Source organism: Pseudorca crassidens, chromosome 11 (assembly GCF_039906515.1).
Source record: "Pseudorca crassidens isolate mPseCra1 chromosome 11, mPseCra1.hap1, whole genome shotgun sequence".
Classification (NCBI taxonomy): Eukaryota; Metazoa; Chordata; class Mammalia; order Artiodactyla; family Delphinidae; genus Pseudorca; species Pseudorca crassidens.
In genome coordinates, this window is record NC_090306.1 from 27,351,989 (window position 1) to 27,374,078 (window position 22,090).

General features: G+C 36.7%; 1 protein-coding gene across 1 annotated transcript in view; it reads right to left on the reverse strand.

Moving 5' to 3' along the window:
- The window catches only part of SYT10 (synaptotagmin 10), a 76,508-nt gene that overhangs the window by 52,057 nt on the left and 2,361 nt on the right, over window positions 1–22,090 (reverse strand). Inside the window, exon 2 of the mRNA XM_067698643.1 lies at window positions 1,820–2,177. Within this exon, the coding sequence (XP_067554744.1) occupies window positions 1,820–2,177 (358 nt within the window). The remainder of the gene's footprint in view (window positions 1–1,819; window positions 2,178–22,090) is intronic.

The following is a 22,090-nucleotide window of genomic DNA, read 5'->3' on the forward strand; positions in this document are numbered from 1 at the left end:
GTTGATATATTGTCATAGCCATTATCAATATTTTAAAAAAATGTTTTGTAGGTTAATTGAACATTTTTACCCTGAAATTTCTGGGTATGTTAAGGCTTTATTAAATACCATAGTTGGCCACAGTTTTCAGTTCTGATAGTAACAACAATGAAGTAACCAACCACATGAGGTAATTTTGAAGCAGTTTTTCCTATAAATATGAAGAAGTAACACATGGGATAACTATTTTATAGTTAAATATCCATAAATAAATTTAAATGAATGTATACTGGATTATAAAAATGAACCCAAATGCACTGCTCAGGAAAACTTGTCAACATAATAACTAAATATGAGGCATACCTTGGTTATAAAATTTAAATAGCTCAGAAAAGTATAAGACCTCCATCCATCCTCCTTACCCCAAAGTTTCTCATCCCCGAAGTAACAATTATTCTTACTCATCCCTCTGGAATTTATTTCAGAAAGAAGACAAGTTATTTATAGATACAATCCTTTTTTATTTTATAAAAGATATATTGAATATTCTTTCAATCCTAGTAGCAAGCATGACCCATGAAGTTTTTCAACTTGATAGATTTCCAAACCCATAAAAAGTATGTCATGTCAGAAAGCTTGGATGCATCTTTGATTTAGAGAAGTAGGAAGGTAAGATTAGGAAGTCAATCAGTTAGCAGAAAACAGCACTCACCCCCATTGCTATTGATTTTTACCCTGTCCTAGTGTAAATTTAGTTGCTACTTCTGGGAATCAGAGGAACACTGCTACTAACATGTTTTTCATGTTAAAGATTGAAGACCATACTTAGTAGAAAAAATGTTTTTTCACAAGAATCTTTTTCCCTTTACAGTTAACACAATTCAATACACACCACAGCAAATTATTTTCCTCCGAGCAAACTTCTGCTGATTTTTCCAGGATGAGTTAAAATGCACTTCCTTAAAATGTATCTCCTTAAGGAGGTCTCCCTCTTCCTTCCTTTCATGTACACGCCTTGCTATGCTCGATATTCACCAAAGCTCTTGTGGAACTTACCATACTTTCACCAGTATAAGAGTTTGGTCTATGTGAGTTCAAATAAGCAATGAAATTTTCCAGCAGTTTATGGGGTAGGTGCTAAACAACTGTAGACGAAACATTAGTCTCTGTTACTCAGTTTTGACTGTGAACTTGTGGATGATTTCATGAAACGCATTGCAAATGGCTGTTTTCTTGATATTTATTTGTTGTTTTAAACTAAATTGAAAGACTGCAAATAGCAATGATCAAACAATGATATTTCAAAGGAAAAAGTCAATAAATAATAATCTCGGGCTTCCCTGGTGGCGCAGTGGTTGAGAGTCCGCCTGCCGATGTAGGGGACACGGGTTCGTGCCCCCGGTCTGGGAGGATCCCACATGCCGCGGAGCGGCTGGGCCCGTGAGCCATGGCCACTGAGCCTGGGCGTCCGGAGCCTGTGCTCTGCAACGTGAGAGGCCACAGCAGTGAGAGGCCCGTGTACCGCAAAAAAAAAAAAACAAAACAAAACTCTAATTAGATGATTTTAATGAAAGCTCAAATTCCAGTAAGCCCCTTTCATGGTACTGCTCTCTGTTTGGCTTCTTTGTCCTTAATTTCTGTCTCTTCATCCCTATTTATTCTGTCCTGCCAATTCCCTCCTTATTCTATTATCTGTTTCCTGTGTCTTTCTCATTCTCCTGTTTGTCTTTTCTTTTCTCCTTTCCCACCTCAGTTTTTCTCTTAGAAAATCACATACAACACACACACACACACACACACACACATCACAAATAGTTTTATATATTTGATCTTTCCTTACCGGGATGAAGATGTAGGCTCAGTAGTTTGTCTTTGCACACGTGCGTGTTTAATTAAATGTTCTGTTAAAGCAGTTTGGACTTCTGCTGGGATATCAGGGGAAGTGTGGCTGATTTTTATTGCAGGCTCAATAGCTTTTAGTGCTGGTTCTCCATTTTCTTTAACCTCTTTTTTCTCTTCAGTCTCAAAAACTTCAGTGGGAGCACTTGACATGCTCTGTGGAAGGGTATTGACATTGGAAGTCACAGGTTTGCTCTTCCAGCAAGGCCAGCACAACTTCCAGAAGACAAAAAGTGAAACAACCAACAAGGCCAGGCCACAAAAGCTGACAACAACTGCTAACAGGCTGACTGAAATATCTGGAAAAAATTACAATGTAAAGAAATATTAAGTCATTGATAGTCTATGTAATAGGGCAGCAACAGTGGGATAATTTGATATTATGGTTATTATTAATAGTTTGCTGATTTAGAGTTTCAAAAATTTACGTTTAAGTATCTTTGTAGGGAGGAAATATTAATAATTATGTTTGGAAATTCTCAAAGGAGACAAAAATTTCTTTCCCAGAAAGTTTCCAATTGTATACAAGAAAAGCATGATATGTACATATCATTTCCAAGTATAGTACAAACGTTCCAAGAGTTTGCAAAATGAAGGTTAGCTACATGCAACCTGCCTTGAAGTCATGAAGCTTAAGATGCTCTGAAACTGTATACAACTAGAAAGGCTTCTGTTTGCTTCATGTTGGATCTAAAGATGCAACCTTCTTACTCTCTAAGCAGGTAATGTTAAATATTTGTATAAACTGCTTTCTATGGTGTAAATGAGAATAACACATTACTAATAGAGAATGGGTGCACAATTATTTGTATTTTCAAACTCCATAGGTCCTTTCTAATAAGCTTTCATGCTCCTAATTTCTAAAGTCCAAAATTGGTTGATGATTTCTTATCTAAATATCTTTAAAATATTCTTATTTAACAATAATTACAAGGACTTCCCTGGTGGTGCAGTGGTTAAGAATCTGCCTGTCAATGCAGGGGACACGGGTTCAAGCCCTTGTCTGGGAAGATCCCACATGCCACGGAGCAACTAAGCTTGTGTGCTACAACTACTGAGACTGTGCTCTACAGCCCATGAGCCACAACTGCTGAGCCTGAGTGCCACAACTACTGAAGCTCTTGTTACTAGAGCCCATGCTCTGCAAGAAGAGAAGCCACCGCAATGAGAAGCCCATGCACTGCAATGAAGAGTAGCCCCCTCTCCCTGCAACTAGAGAAAGCCCATGCGCAATAATGAAGACCCCAATGCAGCCAAAAATAAGTAATTAATTTTTAAAATTAAAATAATTACAAAATTAATATATGCTTACTATGTAAAATAATTAAAAGGGATATAGTAAAAAAAAAAGTTAATGATTGTATAAATAAACAAATGGCAGAGAAGAAACAAATCTCTCATACAAAAGCATGCCAAAAAATTTATGTGGATATTCTGCCCTCAAGGAAGTGGAGCATAGCTCTCCACTCCTTAACTGTGGGATGCACAAAGTGACTTTCTCCTAAAGAGTACTTGTATGGAAAGGGGCAAAAACGATGTCACTTTACACAGAAGAAATCTGAAAAATACTAACCTCACCCAGGTGATCAAAGGGAACATCAACAGTGACAAATCGTGTTAATACCCTTGATAGGATGTGATGAATATGGCACTTTATCTTTGTGGTCTTCCTCCCCAAACCAACAACCTGAATCTAATCATGAGAAAAACAGAAGACAAATTCCAATAGAGGGACATTCTACAAAAAAACACCAATGTTGTCCAAAAAAAAGGAAGTCTGAGAAACTGTCATAACCCAGAGACTAAGGAGACATTACAACTAAATGCAATGTGGTATCCTAGATGGAATCCTGGAGTTAAAAAAAAAAAAAAAAAGGACATTAGGTAAAAACTAAGGAAATCTGAATAAAATATGGACTTTAGTTAACAGTGTATCAATATTAGTTCATCAACTGTAACAAATGTACCATACTGATGTAAAATGTTAATAATAGGAGAAACTGGGTGTGGGAAATATGGGAACTCTGTAGTATTTTCCTAAATTTTTCTGCACATCTACAATTGTTTTAAAAAGTAAAAGCATTAAAAAATGTTAAGAATATCCCCCTACCCACTTCCATTTTCACCTTCCTAAAATAACCAATGTTAGCAACCTGGTGTTATAGCACTCTTAAAGTTTGGAAGACCAAATAGATTTCCCATGAGGGAAATTTTTCTAGATTTAGATAACCTTATACTTTTCTTTTACAACTTTGTTTAGCATCAGTGCCAAATATGAAACCAATTTCTTTTGTTGCTTTGTTTTAAATAAAGATGTTAGAAATATGTTATATGCTTAATTGTGTCTGTCCCTCCATCCCCTCCAAATTCATAAGTTAAAGTCCTAAACCCCAGTACCTCACAATGTGTATTTGGAGACAGAGGCTTTTAAGTTAGTAATTAAGGCAAAATTAGGTCATATGGATTAGCCCTAACCCAATATAACTGGTGTCCTTATAAGAAGAGCAGATAAAGACAAAGACAGTCACAGAAGGAAGACCATGTGAAGACCCAGGGAGAAGGCAGCCATCAACAAGACAAAGAGAAGAGGACTCAGAAGAAATCAACCCTCCTGACACCTTTATCTCAGACTTCTAGCTTCCAAAACTCTGAGGAATAAGGTTCTGTTGTTTAAGCCACCCAGTCTGTAGTACTTGATTATGGCAGCCCTAGAAAACTAAAGAATAAATCCAATTTCCTTTAACCACCATTGTAAATCCAGGAGGTCCCACCCCTCCTACAAAGCAACCACTAACCCCAGTTTGGTGTGTGTCTGTCCAGCCCAAGCACTAATAAAAACAAATATCTCTTAAGTAACTATAAAATATAGAATTATTTAATACAATTTTTTAATATAAATGGCTACTGCATATTTCTTTATTCAGTTTGCTTTCTTTAAATTCAACAATACTTGAGGTCTAACTTCATGTCACAGCATTCCATAATACTTCATCATGATGGATATTTGGATTATGCCCACTGTTTGCTATTACAACATAGCTACAATGAGCATCCTTGTACTCTTGTCCCTGTGCATATTTGTGAATATTTATCTAAAGTAAATATCTAGAAATAGAACCACAGGGTCACATGTTACGCACATTATTTAGCTTTACTAGGTATTTCCAAAAAGAACCCCAGACTGACTAACAAAAAACATCATATAAGTTTACTAGTTCCTACAATTTCAGAGAAATATTGTTGTATTTTAATTTTCACTGACCTGATGGGGAAATGATAGGTTGTTTATTTCTCTGATTAGTGAGATAAAATGGTTCTGGTTAAACTCTCAATTTGTAGCTGATGGAAATCCATTAAGAAATTGAAATAATTCCAAGTTTTTATTGCTACTTAATTATAAGAATAAAAATTAATTTTGACATGCTATGATACATAGACACTAATATTTTCCTTTATTTTTCAATTGCTAGCTAAAGCTACATTGAATATATTTTCCATTTATATTCCATTGGTGAGGAATGTGTGATCATATTTTATATTTTGTAGTTTATTTTTACATTTTAAAATTATCCATTAGCACCATACCTTGAGGGAAAGAGAAAAATTATAAAATGAATGTGCTTCCTGATTATTAACTACAGTTTTAAAATGGAGGAAGCCAATGATGGCTTCATAACTTTCGTGTGTTTTCAGCTCCACTTACATTATATTTTTCTGGATATTTTAACTCAATTAACTTCTTCAGTGGTTAACTTCAACTCAGTTGGAGCCAAAGCCAAGATATAAGGAAACTGCAGGACAATGTGGAATAGAGGAAAGGACAGAAAGAGTTTTCAGTCTATAACTGAAAATGCCCCCTGTTTTTAGGTTCTTTGACCCAGTTTCAACTTGTGTGTGTGTGGGGGGTGGAATTCCCATACCACTAACAATTCTCTGGATACCAACTGGGTGTTCTTACAGTTCAACTCAATTCTGACACCTGCCTACCAGAGGTAGCATTAGATTCCATAGGTTAAGGGTTCAGTCCTGCATAACTGCCCCCCTCCCTTCCGATGCCAGTAGCAAATCCAAGTTGTTATCTGTAGTTTTCTGACCAACCGGCAAAAAATTGGAGGTTCCCACGACCCCTCCTTGGGTTTGATCAATTTGCCAGAGCAGCTTACAGAACTCAGGAAACTAATTTCTTTACCAGTTTACTATAAAAAGATATAAGGATATATTATAAAAGGATTACCAGTTTATTATAAAAGGATATAACTCAAAAATAGCCAGATGGAAGAGATCATAGGGCAAAGTATGGGGAAAGGGCATGGAAGCTCAGAGCACAATATTCTCAAATTTCTGCATGTACAATCCAGAAGCTCTCAAACCCCATCCTTCTTGGTTTTTATAGAGGCTTCATTACATTGGCATGATTGAGTAAATAATTGGCCACTGGTGACTGATTCAACCTCCAGCCCCTTTCCCTTCTCAGGAGGTCAGCAGGGGTGGGACTGAAAGTTCCAACCCTCTAATCACATGGTTGATTCTTCTGGAAAACAGCCCTCATCCTTAGGTGGGGTCCAAAAATCACCTCATTAACCTAAAAGACATGGCTCTCGTCACTAAGGAAATTCTAAGGGTTTTGGGAGCTGTGAGCCAGGAACTGTGGAAGAAGACTAAATATATATGCACAATATCACATCTCCCTTCTCACTAATGTGGTTCATAAAATACTTCATCCAAACCAAGTCACTTTTGAAAGTGAAAGGCTGTACTATCAACTGTACCAGAGTAGCGGGAATCAAGTCATATTCTGGAAACTTAGTAAATGGTCATCTTACCTCTTTTAGCCTAACATCCTTCCAAATTACCCAATCTGGTCAAATCTAAACTTTGCATGGCATTCCACAGTGTCTTTGTGATTTGACCCCTGGCTATTGACCCAACTTCATTCTTCTGCCACTCTACTACCTATTCTCCTTCTCCTGACCACAAGTTACTCTCTCACGATTTTTGTTCGGGCTGTTTCAAATAGTTCCAGGGCGTTTTTTCCTCCTGTCTGGGTGCCTGGCAAATTTGTATTCATGCTTCAAAAACTAGATCCAGTAGTACCTCTTCCCTGAAGCTCTCTCTGCCTCCTCTGTCCCTAAGGGCCTTTAAAGCACACCCACTACCATAGCACTAGTAATAATTTATTGGCCTATAATCTTTTATCCCAAACACTTAGGACATGATGGTTTCAAAAATTATTTTCTTTTGGATATTGGAAAGGTAGTATGGTATACATTATCTGGGATAACATCTAGTAACCAAACACATTAATATATATGTAATGAAATATATGGATCAGTCACACTGAGTGGGATCACTGAAGACTGTAAGCAACTTAATGCCAATTTAGGTAACGTGTTGGTGCCAAATTGGACAATTTTTTAAAATTTTTATTTATTTTTGGCTGCTTTGGGTCTTCCTTGCTGCACACAGCCTTTTTCTAGTTGCGGTGAGGGGGGGCTACTCTTCGCAGCAGTGTGTGGGCTTCTCATTGCGGTGGCTTCTCTTGTTGCAGAGCTTGGGCTCTAGGCCCGTGGACTTCAGTAGTTGCAGCATGTGGGCTCAGTTGTTGTGGTGCACGGGCTCTGGGGTGCGCAAGCTTCAGTAATTGTGGCTTGTGAGCTCTAGAGCGCAGGCTCAGTAGTTGTGATGCACGGGCTTAGTTGGTCTGTGGCATGTGGGATCTTCCCTGACCAGGGATCGAACCTGTGTCCCCTGCATTGGCAGGCGGATTCTTAACCACCACGCCACCAGGGAAGTCCCCAGATTGGACAATTTGCAAAATAATTTTCAGGTTTCAGAGGTTTGGAGGTTTCATAATTGTGGACAAGGAATTGTGGATGTCTATTTATTTTGCTTCTCCAAATGCTCCCATCCTACCAATACACTTACTCCTTTTATTTACCTTTTTATTTTTAGTGTCTAGTATATATCACAAGGTCAAAAAATATTTATGGAGCTACTGAATACACATTTGGGGAATTATCTGAAAAGACACTCAAATGTCTGTGAACTTTAAGATGGCTAAAAGTTGAGTGATATGCAGGGAATATGTAGAAATTCTTATACTAGGAAAATAGTATAATATAACTTATACTGTGAAACCACTTAGACCTGGGTTAAAATGTCAACTCCACCACTGTGTGACTTTGGGCAAATTGTTTAGACATTAAGAGTCTCAGTAAAATGGGGGAGTTTATAGTTATTTCATAGGAATGTTGTGAGTTTTATATAAGGAAATGTATGTAAATTATTTAGCATCATAATTTGCATAAGTGCAACAATAGGTTGCTACTATTGTCAACTATTTTTTTTCTTTAAACAAGAGTACCTAGGGGAAAAGAGGCATAGGTATGGATTGAGTATGGATTGAATGGTGAGTCACAGATTAGTTAGAAGAGAAACACATCTTCTAATGCTATTTAGTACTGAAAGGAGTGAATTTGCTTATAATGGAGACCAAAATTTCTAAGTAAATATTAATGTTTCAGGAAGTTAATAAATAACATTCTATTTTCCTACTCAGTTGTGCTCAGAGAAACAGTTCAAGCAGGTAGCAATTAAAAAAAAAAGTGAATATCAGCTTAGGTCCATTAGAAAGTGGATTTGCTAATATATCACCTTGAATTAACTAGACTAGCCCATACAGTCACAGTCCTGGCTGGACAACCACATGTGTTCCCCATGGGTACTTGACCCTATAAAATTTACTACACAAAGGAGTAGAGAATATTTGTTTCCTGAGGATATCAAGGTTATAACTCAAAGAAAAGGGGGAAACATGTAAGTCATTTCTTAGGGATGGGGTAGGCCAAGATTCCATGATTATCCTATTTGTAGCTCCTTCCATCCAGAAATGTAAAGCAAGGGGGGAAGAGATTTCCCCACAACAGCAAGAAGTGAAAGAAGTTGCATCAGTTAGAATTTTATTGAGAAAAATAAAACTAAAATTATAAAAAGAAGCTTATTGTATTATACACTTTTTACGTTGCTTATTATTGAAATTATGACTAATTATTAAAAGTATTTAAAAACAAAACCAATAGTTTAATTCTTAGGTCTTTATGACTTTTTTTTCAACAAAATTTGTTTAACAAGATAAAAAAAGAATCTGACTCTCAAAAGATTAAGGGAGGATCTGTGAGAATTTATAAAGTCATCAAAACATTTAAAATGAGTTTTTATGATTCAGTATTTGGCTATGACATGAAGGATGTTATGAGTTTGGACTTAGTTCAAATTCAAATAAGTAGTCCCAGGAACATTTTTTAAGTCAAGGTATGAAATGGTTGAATATATATATCAGAAATTACCTTCTGGCTAGGGAGAAGATAAGAGTGGAGGCCAGCTAGAAGATGAAAAAATAGTTAACAGATTATAGTAGTCATCCACATGAGAGATTATAGTGGTTCTGAACAAGGGTGGCTGAAATGGGAAACAGAGCACATTGGGAAATCAAGGCTCTAGTGAAAGAGTGTGAAGATTGAAGGACAAGAATGTGATTCACTGGGAGACAAACAGGTTGTTGAAGTGAGGAAGACAATGACTTCAGCTTCGGCTGTGCTGGGTTTGGAGTACATACCCAACATGCAAATAGAAATTTTGAGTAAGCTGTTGGTCACTGCAACTCAAGATAAAATTGAAGGACTTTCTTAAATAGTAGAATCTGAATCCATGAAAGAGAAGATAAAAGCCCCTTAACAGATTCCTGACGACACCGATAATAAAAGAAAGATAACTTTAAAGAAGAAAGAGCCTGCATAGAAGACTGGGAAAGAGTAGAAGTATGAAAAAAAATGAGGCCAATGTGCTTTCATAGAAGTTTAGAGAATATTTTAAGAAGTGGTAAACAGCATAAAAAGTTAAAGTAAGTTCAATTAAAACAAAGGTTGGTAAGTATCCATTAACTTTAACAAGTAGGTCTTTAGTGCATTCAAGGAGACTACTGAAGCAGAAACTGTTAAACAGATGAATGTGGTTTAATGAATGAATGAGAGTGAGGATGTGAATTCTGTGAGTGTAGATAGTTCCTTCAGGACATTGTATTTAGGGAAGAGGGAAACAGTAGCACATGGAATTGATGATGTTTGGATGTGCAATATTTTAGCATATTTTAATTATGGGAAGGAATCAGTAGACAAGAAGAGATAGAAAATTAAGCAGAATGAATAATTAATAGTAAAGTCTCATAAAAGGTGACCATGGGTGGAGTCTGAAGCAAAGGTGAAAAGATTGGATCATGTCTTCCTTTGTAAGAAAACAAGGATGGGCAGGAGACCTTCAAGATGGCAGAGGAATAAGACATGGAGATCACCTTCCTCTCCACAAATACATCAGAAACACATCTATATGTGGAACAACTCCTACAGAACACCTACTGAATGCTGGCAGAAGACCTCAGACTTCCCGAAAGGCAAGAAACTCCCTGCGTACCTGGGTAGGGCAAAAGAAAAAAGAAAAAACAGAGACAAAAGAATAGGGATGAGACCTGCACCTTGGGGAGGGAGCCGAGAAGGAGGAAAAGTTTCCACACACTAGGAAGGCCCTTCACTGGCGGAGACGGGGTGGTTGGTGGGGGGATCTTTGGAGCCACAGAGGAGAGCACAGAAACAGGGGTGCAGAGGGCAAAGCAGAGAGATCACCACACAGAGGATCACTGCCAACCAGTACTCACCAGCCAGAGAGGCTCCTCTGCTCACTTGCCGGGATGGGTGGGGGCTGGGAGATGAGGTTCCAGCTTTGGAGGTCAGATCCCAGGGAGAGGACTGGGGTTGCCTGTGTGAACACAGCCTGAAGGGGGCTAATGCACCACAGCTAGCCAGGAGGGAGTCTGGGAAAAAGTCTGCACCTGACCAAGAGGCAAGACACCATTGTTTCACGGTGCGCGAGGACACGGGACTCAGAGCGCCACCTAAATGAGCTCCAGAGAAGGGCACGAGCTGCGGCTATCAGCGCAGACCCCAGAGATGGGCATGAAGATCTAAGGCTGCTGCAGCAGCCACCAAGAAGCCTGTGTGCAAGCACAGGTCACTATCTGCACCTCCCGTCCTGGGAGCCTGTGCAGCCCACCACTGCCAGGGTCCCATGATCCAGCGACAACTTCCCCGGGAGAACACACAGTGCACCTCAGGTTGTTGCAATATCACACTGGCCTCTGTCACCACAGGATTGCCCCGCATACTGTACCCCTCCTTCCCCCCAGCCTGAGTGAGCCAGAGCTCCCTAATCAGCTGCTCCTTTAACCCTGTCCTGTCTGGGCGGGAACAGATGCCCTCAGTCGACCTATACGCAGAGGCAGGGCCAGTACAAAGCTGAACCCCAGGAGCTGTGCGAACAAAGAAGACAAAGGGAAATTTCTCGCAGCAGCCTCAGGAGCAGCGGATTAAATCTCCACAATCAACTTGATGTACCTTGCATCTGTGGAATACCTGAATAGACAATGAACCATCCCAAAATTGAGGCGGTAGACTTTGGAAGCAACTGTAGACTTGGGGTTTGCTGTATGTGACTGACTGGTTCCCAGTTTTATGTTTATCTTAGTTTAGTATTTAGAGTTTATTATCATTGGTAGATTTGTTTAGTGATTTGGTTGCTCTCTTCCTTTTTAAAATTTATTTATTTTTTTAAAATATAGATATATATATTTAAAAATTTTTTTCTCTGTAAGTGTGTATGTGTATTCTTCTTTGTGTGATTTTGTCTGTATAGCTTTGCTTTTACCATTTGTCCTAGGGTTCTGTCTGTCAGTTTTTTCTTTTTTCTTTATTTTGTTTTTACTATTCTTTTTAGTGCTTGTTATCATTGGTGGATTTGTTTTTGGTTTGGTTTCTCTCTTCTTTCTTTCTCCCTTTATTTCCCTCTTTCATTCTCCCTTTTCTCCTCCCTTTCTTCCTCCCTTCCTTTCCCTTCCCTTCCCTTCCCTTCCCTTCCCTTCCCTTCCCTTCCCTTCCCTTCCCTCCTTTCTTTCTTGCTTTCTTTCCCCCTTTTCTTCTGAGCTGCATAGCTGACAGAGTCTTGGTGCTCTGGCAGGGTGTCAGGCCTGTGCCTCTGAGGTGGGACAGCTGAGTTCAAGACATTGGTCCACCAGAGACCTCCCAGATCCACATAATATCAAATAGCGAAAGCTCTCCCAGAGATAGCCATCTCAATGCTAAGGCTCCATTCAACAACCAGAAAGCTACAGTGCTAGACATTCTATGCCAAACAACTAGCAAGACAGGAACACAAAACCACCCATTAGCAGAGAGGTTGCCTTAAATCATAATAAGGTCACAAACACACCAAAACACACCAACAGACATGGTCCTGCCTATCAGAAACATAAGACACAGCCTCATCCACGAGAACACAGGCACTAGTCCCCTTCCCCAGGAAGCCTACACAGCCCACTGAAAAAACCTTAGCCACTAGGGGCAGACACCAAAAACAACGGGAACTACAAACCTGCAGGCTGCAATAAGGGGACCCCAAACACAGTAAGGTAAGCACATGAGAAGACAGAGAAACACACAGCAGAAAAGGAGCAAGGTAAAAACCCACCAGACCAAACAAATGAAGAGGAAATGGGCAGTCTACCTGAAAAAGTATTGAGAGTAATTAGTAAAGAGGATCCAAAATCTTGGAAATGGAATGAAGAAAATACAAGAAACATTTAACAAGGACCTAGAAGAACTAAAGAGTAAACAAACAATGATGAACAACACAATAAATGAAATTAAAAATTCTCTAGAAGGAAACAATAGCAGAATAACTGAGGCAGAAGAATGGATAAGTGACCTGGAAGATAAAATAGTGGAAATAATTACTGCAGAGCAGAATAAAGAAAATCAGAATGAAAAGAATTGGAGAGAGCCTCAGAGACCTCTGGGACAACACTAAATGCATCAACATTCCAATTATAGGGGTCCCAGAAGAAGAATAGAAAAAGAAAGGGACTGAGAAAATATTTAAAGAGATTATAGTTGAAAGCTTCCCTAATATGGGAAAGGAAATAGCCAATCAAGTGCAGGAAGCACAGAGAGTCCCATACATGATAAATGCAAGAAGAAATATGTCAAGACACATATTAATCAAACTATCAAAAAATAAATACGAAGAAAAAATATTAAAAGCCGCAAGGGAAATACAACAAATAACATACAAGGGTATCCCCATAAGGTTAATGGCTGATTTTTCAGCAGAAAATCTGCAGGCCAGAAGGGAGTGGCAAGACATATTTAAAGTGATAAAAGGGAAGAAATTACAACCAGGATTACTCTACCCAGCAAGATCTCATTCAGATTCGATGGACAAATTAAAAAACTTAGAGAAAAGCAAGATCTAATAGAATTCTGCATGACCATACCAGCTTTACAGCAAATGCTAAAGGAACTTCTCCAGGCAGGAAACACAAGAGAAGGAAAAGATCTACAATAACAAACCCAAAACAATTATGAAAATGGTAATAGGAACATACATATCGGTAACTACATTAAATGTAAGTGGATTAAATGCTCCCACCAATAGACATAGTCTGGCTGAATGGATACAAAAACAAGACCCATATATATGCTGTCTGTAGGAGACCCACTTCAGACCTAGGGATACATACAGACTGAAAGTGAGGGGATGGAAAAAGATATTCCATGAAAATGGAAATCAAAAGAAAGCTGGAGTAGCAGTATTCATATCAGACAAAATAGAACCTAAAATAAAGACTACTACAAGAGACAAAGAAGGACACTAACTAATGATCAAGGGATCAATCCAAGAAGAAGATATAACAATGGTAAATATTTATGCAACCAACATAGGAGCACTTCAATACATAAGACAAATGCTAAGAGGCATTAAATGGGAAATCAACAGTAACACAATCATAGTAGGGGACTTTATCACCCCACTTTCACCAATGGACAGATCAACTAAAGTAAAAATAAATAAGGAAGCACAAACTTTAAAGGATACATTAAACAAGGCAAATCTAATTGATATTTATAGGATATTCCATCCAAAAACAACAGAATACAATTTCTTCTCAAGTGCTCATTGAACATTCTCCAGGATAGATCATATCTTGGGTCACAAATCAAGTCTTGGTGAATTTAAGAAAACTGAAATTGTATCAAGTATCTTTTACGACCACAATGCTATGAGACTAGATATCAATTACAGGAAAAAAAATGGAAAAAATACAAACACATGGAGGCTAAACAATACACTACTTAATAACCAAGAGATCACTGAGGAAATCAAAGAGGAAATAAAAAAACCTAGAAACAAATGACTATGAAAACACAATGACACAAAACCTATGGAATTCAGCAAAAGCAGTTCTAAGAGGGAAGTTCATAGCAATACAATCCTACCTCAAGAAACAAGAAACATCTCAAACAAACAACCTAACCTTACACCTAAAGCAATTAGAGAAAGAAGAACAAAAAAACCCCCAAAATTAGCAGAAGGAAAGAAATCATAAAGATTAGATCAGAAATAAATGAAAAAGAAATGAAGGAAACAAGAGCAAAGATGAATAAAACTAAAAGCTGGTTCTGTGACAAGATAAACAAAACTGACAAACCATTAGCCAGACTCATCAAGAAAAAAAGGGAGAAGACTCAAAGCAATAGAATTAGAAATGAAAAAGGAGAAGTAACAATGGACACTACAGAAATACAAAGAAGCATGAGAGATTACTACAAGCAACTATATGTTAATGAAATGGACAACCTGGAAGAAATGGACAAATTCTTTAAACAGCACAACCTTCCGAGACTGAACCAGGAAGAAATAGAAAATATAAACAGACCAATCAGAAGCACTGAAATTGAAACTGTGATTAAAAATCTTCCAACAAACAAAAGCCCAAGACCGGATGACTTCACAGGTGAATTCTATCAAACGTTTAGAGAAGAGCTAACACCTGTCCTCAAACTCTTCCAAAATATAACAGAGGGAGGAACACTCCCAAACTCATTCTACGAGGCCACCATCACACTGATACCAAAAGCAGACAAAGATGTCACAGAAAAAGAAAACTACACAACAATATCACTGATGAACATAGATGCAAAACTCCTCAACAAAATACTAGCAATCAGAATCCAACAGCACATTAAAAGGATCATACACCATGATCAATTGGGATTTATCCCAGGAATGCAAGGATTCTTCAATATGTGCAAATCAATCAATGTGATAAACCATATTAACAAGTTGAAGGAGAAAAATCATATGATCATCTCAATAGACACAGAAAAAGGTTTAGACAAAATTTAACCCCATTTATGATAAAAAATCCTCCAGAAAGTAGGCATAGAGGAAACTTACCTCAACATAATAAAGGCCATATATGACAAACCCAAAGCCAACATCGTTCTCAATGGTGAAAAACTGAAACCATTTCCTCTAAGATCAGGAACAAGACAAGGTTGTCCACCCTCACCACTATTATTCAACATAGTTTTGGAAGTTTTAGCTATAGCAATCAGAGAAGAAAAAGAAAGAAAAGGAATCCAAATCGGAAAAGAAGAGGTAAAGCTCTCACTTTTTGCAGGTGACATGATACTATACATAAAGTATTCGAAAGATGTCACCAGAAAACTATTAGAGCTAATCAATGAATTTGGTAAAGTAGTAGGATACAAAATTAATGCAAGGAAATCTCCTGCATTCCTATACACTAATAATGAAAAATCTGAAAGAGAAATTATGGAAACACTCCCATTTATCATTTCAACAGAAAGAACAAAATACCTAGGAATAAACCTACCTAAGGAGACAAAAGACCTGTATGCAGAAAACTATAAGACACTGCTGAAAGAAATTAAAGATGATACAAACAGATGGAGAGATATACCATGTTCTTGGAAGAATCAACATTGTGAAAATGACTATACTACCCAAAGCAATCTTCAGATTCAATGCAATCCCTATCAAACTACAAATGGCATTTTTCACAGAAGTGGAACAAAAAATTTCACAATTTGTATGGAAACACAAAAGGCCCCACATAGCCAAAGCAATCTTGAGAAAGAAGAATGGAGCTAGAGCAATCAGGCTCTCAGACTTCAGACTATACTACAATGCTACAGTAATCAAGACAGTATGGTACTGGCACAAAAACAGAAATATAGATCAATGGAACAGGATAGAAAGCCCAGAGATAAACCTACGGCCATATGGTCACCTTATCTTTGATAAAGGAGGCAAGAATATACAATGGAGAAAAGACAACCTCTTCAATAAATGGTGCTGGAAAAACTGGGCAGCTACATGTAAAAGAATGAAATTAGAACACTCCCTAACATCATACACAAAAATAAACTCCAAATGGATTAAAAACCTAAATGTAAGGCCAGAAAGTCTTAGCAGAAACATAGGCAGAACACTCTATGACATAAATCACAGGAAGATCATTTTTGACCCACCTCCTAGAGAAATGGAAATAAAAACAAAAATAAACAAATGGGACCTAATGAAACTTCAAAGCTTCTGCACAGCAAAGGAAACCATAAACAAGATGAAAAGACAACCCTCAGAATGGGAGAAAATATTTGCAAATGAAGCAACTGACAAAGGATGAATCTACAAAATTTATAAGCCGCTCATGCAGCTCAATATCAAAAACACAAACAACCCAACCCAAAAATGTGCAGAAGACCTAAACAGACATTTCTCCAAAGAAGATATACAGATTGCCAACAAACATATGAAAGAATGTTCAACATCATTAATCATTAGAGAAATGCAAATCAAAACTACAATGAGGTATCACCTCACACCAGTCAGTAAGGCCATCATCAAAAAATCTACAGACAGTAAATGCTGGAGAGGGTGTGGAGAAAAGTGCACTGTTGGTGGGAATGTAATTTGATACAGCCACTATGGAGAACATTATGGAGGTTCCTTAAAAATCTAATAATAGAACTACCACATGACCCAGCAATCCCACTACTGGGCATATACCCTGAAAAAACCATAATTCAAAAAGAGTCATGTACCACAATGTTCATTGCAGCTCTATTTACAATAGCCAGGACATGGAAGCAACCTAAGTGTCCATCGACAGATGAATGGATAAAGTGGATGTGGCACATATATACAATGGAATTTTACTCAGCCATAAAAAGAAACAAAATTGAGTTATTTGTAGTGAGGTGGATGAACCCAGAGACTGTCATACAGAATGAAGTAAGTCAGAAAGACAAAAATAAATACTGTATGCTAACACATAAATATGGACTCTAAAAAAAAAAAAAGGTTCTGAAGAACCTAGGGGCAGGGCAGGAATAAAGATGCAGAGGTAGAGAATCGATTTGAGGATACGGGGATGGGGAAGGGTAAGCTGTGATGAAGTGAGAGGGTGGCATGGACTTATATAAAGTAACAAATCTAAAATAGATAGCTAGTGGGAAGCAGCCTTATAGCACAGGGAGATCAGCTCGGTGCTTTGTGACCACCTAGAGGGGTGCGATAAGAAATGTGAGAGGGAGACGCAAGAGGGAGGAGATATGGGGATATATGTATATGTATAGCTGATTCACTTTGTTATAAAGCAGAAACTAACACACCATTGTAAAGCGATTATACTCCAATAGAGATGTTAAAAAAAGAAAAGAAAAGGAGGATGGTTCTGGAATCAGGTAAGTTTATAGGTATAGGCAGGAAGACAAGGGAATTCTTTTTTGTAAGTACAATTTTCTCTGCAAAATAGGAGTTAGGGTCAACTGCCAGTTATTTTGGGATACTGGGGAATAATTTGGAATATTTAAACAGAGTGCAGAAAATCTGATATATGAACTTTAGAGAACAGGAGAAAATTGAATAGGAAAACAAAGGATGTCTGGTCAGAATTGAGGGTTCTTTTGAAATTGGAGACTAAGAGTGATACTCGTCTGCCTGGTTTTAAAACCTCCTAAATATTGTTTCTTTGGTGTAGGAATAGAGAAGCAGATGAATTTATCCATGAATGAGCACCCCCTACCCTCCCAGGAGAATGTGATAAACCTCAAAGGAGAAAATGATTGCGATGATGAAATGATGTATCGTAAGTATGATGCAATATTTGTTGACAGGGAATTCACACAGAGGTAGAAAACTGAATGGAGTTTCCAAATGAGAAAGATAAAAGCATAGGAGCTCTTCATTGGGGCTCAGAATATTTGAATTTATAATTCTAAAATAGTATTGTTTAACATAATGACTAGTGTTTGAGCATGATCATAAAAGAAATGAGGTAAGGTGGAGAGGAGGAGAAGATCACTGGAGCAAAGGGGCCAACCATTCTGAGGCCAGGGTGATGAATATGAATGGTTTGCCTTCACACAGACTTTGAAATTGCCCATTTTAATGAGCAAGCTTGATGAGTAGGATCTCTCTAGCTCAAAATTTTAATGTCTCTGGATAATTGAAAAGAATCCATTATATGCCATTCACCCAAATAGATCTTGGTAAAATTAGAGTAAATGAAATTTCAAAAATTAGATTAGACTCAAAGATAATTAGGTTTAAAATTGCTCAAACTCTGATTTGACTACATACATATGCATAACTATTGCTTCCACCGATATGTATCTACTTATCTATCTGTCTGGTTGGCTGACTCTATATCTCTGACTGATTTGTAAAGATCAAAGATCTTACTGTTTTATCATGTCTTAATATCTCAAAATAAAGTGACATTGTTATGAAAAAAACAGGAAAGACCACCCTCATCAGAAAATAGAATAAGCCAAAAAATGCTAATTCCTCAGAATCTTTTAGTAAAACAGAACTTTGCTAAAGTCTAACATTTGCATGGTCTTAATTACTATGGATTGTAAATACTGTTAGGTCTAATTACCTATTAACCATGCAGATGGCTAGGATGCAGAAAAGCATAGGCCAATTTGTATGCTCTCAATTCCAATTACTACTGCCTTAGTTGATAATCTTATCTGTGTCTTTCTGCATCATTTTTTTAAATTTTAAAATTCTAGTTTTTTAATTTCTCAAAATGTACAAAGAAGTAATTTCTCAATTAATCAGAAATTATAATTTCTTGTATATTCCAAGTCTTTTGTTTCTTTGGTTGTCCTCATTTTTGCCTGATGACAGACCATGTTTATGGCAACATTCTGCAGAGAACAAGAGGTAATAAAACTCAAACCAACAACTCTTATTCAGAGAAAGCTGAGGAAAGCTGCCTCTAAAATGAAAATTTGGAATTATCTTTGAAGTTAACTTATTTATACTCTTCATATGGTGTTATTATTATAATGGGGCATAATTCTGATTTCTACAATAAGGGACCAAAAAAACACTGACTTAAACAAGATAGAAGTTTATTTCTCTCTCATTTAATTAATTGGCTCAGCATAAGAAAGCAGGGCAAATACATCAGCTTCAGGTGTTTGGAATCCTGGTTTCTTCCATATTTTTGCTTTTCTATTCACAGGTTTTTGCTTTCTCGTTAAAGTCCAAGATGGCAAGCTTAATGTCTACGTTCCACGCAGCTGGATGAAGAATAACAAGCTTGTTACAATTGCTAAGAGCCATTAAGTAAGTGTGTCATAGTTTTCTCTGTGTATGTGCTAAAGCAAATACATCAGCATTGGAAGTTGCAGAATGAGTCTAAATTGGCTTGGAAGAAAATACTGGAGAAAATAGTGAAACAGACCCGTAACCCTCATAAGCCAAACTTTTGTTGGGTCAGATGAGTTTGGCAACATTGCCAACATTCGACATAACTGTACAGCTAGCTTTAGAGCACAACAACACTAGATTTTATATCTTATGAATTCCTGCGTGGAAAAAAGTGCATCATTACTAGTCTTGACAGCATTCTTGATGGCAAAGAGTCCAATGATGAGAGGATAAACAAAGGTATCACCAATTCTCAATCAAAAAGCCATTCAGAAAAATCAGACTCAAAACTTTAATTTTTAAATTATTTTAACCTATATGTCTTTTATACTTTCCTTTTTATATTTGTACAAGAGTGATATATGATATTAAAAATTCATGTCTAACTTTTAGAAGTTTTTCCATAAGTATAAAATAAAAAATTCTATGTGATAAGAAAGCATAATTTAATTTGCATCCTTCTTTTTCCTTTTTTGGTATCATATAAAATAATGTTGTGTCTTGTAATCAATAGCATCTTAGATTCAATAAAATATGGTATCAAGTATAGTACCAAATATCGTATTAAATTAGCCAAATTTATTGGCTAATTTGTTGACAGGGAATTCACACAGAGGTAGAAAATTGAATGGAGTTTCCAAATGAGAAATCTTTACATATATTTGTAATTGAGTAAATGATTTATAAATGATTTATAATCTGTGATTGTATATTAATTCTACATTTACATTAACTTGAACAACTGTGCACAACATTTAATTAATGGTACCAGTACCATTCTTATTAGTCAAGTAACTTCAGTGAAAGTGTTTGCCATATAAATACCTACTTGCTCCCACATCTAAGAAACTGAAGAACACACATATGAATTTAGAATAATTTGTTTAAATGTTTATTTTAGAATTTTTACTACTAAATTGAAAGTGTAAAAGTGAAAATTTATAACATTAATGAATTAAATGTTTATTTAAAATATTTAAATTATGGTTAGGTCTATACAGTTGTGATGCAACTATGAGCTTAAGTGGGTTTGATTAGCTGCATTTATGAGGTCTGCTTTTCAAGCAACAAAGTTTCCTAAAACCTCATAGGGATTTGGATATGGAGAAGCAATTAAAGACTGACCAGAAATGAACTCAAATGAAGTTCAAAAACTCTTATGTATATTCAATCACAGTATGTATGAAAAATCACATTTAAGGCCAATATATTGTTTTGTATTTTCCCTAAGCATTATAGCATTAAGTCCTATTATATCAATAAATTAATGAATTTAGTGGGTGATCTATCTATTTAGGGGGACAGGGAGAATCAGTGGCAAGAAGACTGCAAAAATCTGATTTTCTAAAAAAATAGCACATGATGAACTTTCCAGTGTACTAGTAATGTTGGCATCAATAATGTCTCTAAAAAAACTATTCCAAAAGAGTAAATTAACTAGTGTTGCCATCTGCAGTTAAGTTTTTGTAACGTTTACTAAAATATGGGATCTGTCAACTTAATTGCTTGATCCTCAAGTCAATAACACTGCTGCTGCTTCTGCTACTGCTGTAGTAGTAAATGGTAAAGAGAAGAATGGTGAAGAAATGGTGAAGCTGCTCCTTACTGGCATTAAAGAAAACATTAGGAGAATATCTTATTTATATATATGATTCATGACTTCTTTAAGGTAGAATAACTTTAGGATTACAGTCAACCCTCTGTATCCATGTTCCATATCCATGGGATCAAGCAACCACAGGTTGAAAATATTTTTTAAAAAAAGAAAAATTCAAGGAAGTTCAAAAAACCAAAACTTGAATTTGTTACACAGGCTACTATTTACATTATGTTTACATTGTATTTACAACTATTTACATAATCATTTACATTGATTTAGGTATTAAAAGTAATCTAGAGATGATATAAAGTATATGGGAGGAAGCGCTGTAGGTTACATGCAAATACTACATCATTTTATATAAGGAACTTGAGCATCACAAATTTTGTTATCTGTGGGGGCTCCTAGAACAAATCCCCCATGGCGGCCAAAGGAGGACTACACCTGCACTTCTCTGCCTTTACACTTATATGAAGGAATCTAAAAATATACACAATCTGGAAGCTTGCAATTGTCACTGCAACCTTAGAATACCTGACACCATCTGGGCAGTGCTGAAAGTAAAAAACCACTGTACCATTCAATGTCCATGTCCTCCTACCAATAATGTGTTTCTCTTTAAACAAACAGTGAGTAGAAGGCTCGCCTACTGTAAGTGTGTTTACGTAGGGATCTTTAATAAAGGACACAAGTACGTAAGTTATAAGAAAGTTTACTTTAAAGAACAAAGTGAAGCTGAGTGGCTAATTAATATAATTAAAGACTTGGTAAATAATCTTTGATCCGTTTCATAGATATATATTGGTATTGGGAGTATATTTGCAGATTAAAGTATTGTACTTCTAATTGTTGCATAGATTTACAAATGGAAAATGTAAAGCAATCTTGTGCATCTTTATATCTCATACACAACCTAGTAGGATGTCTTTTCTAGTGACAGCCATTGAACAAATATTCATATATTAAATTGAATAC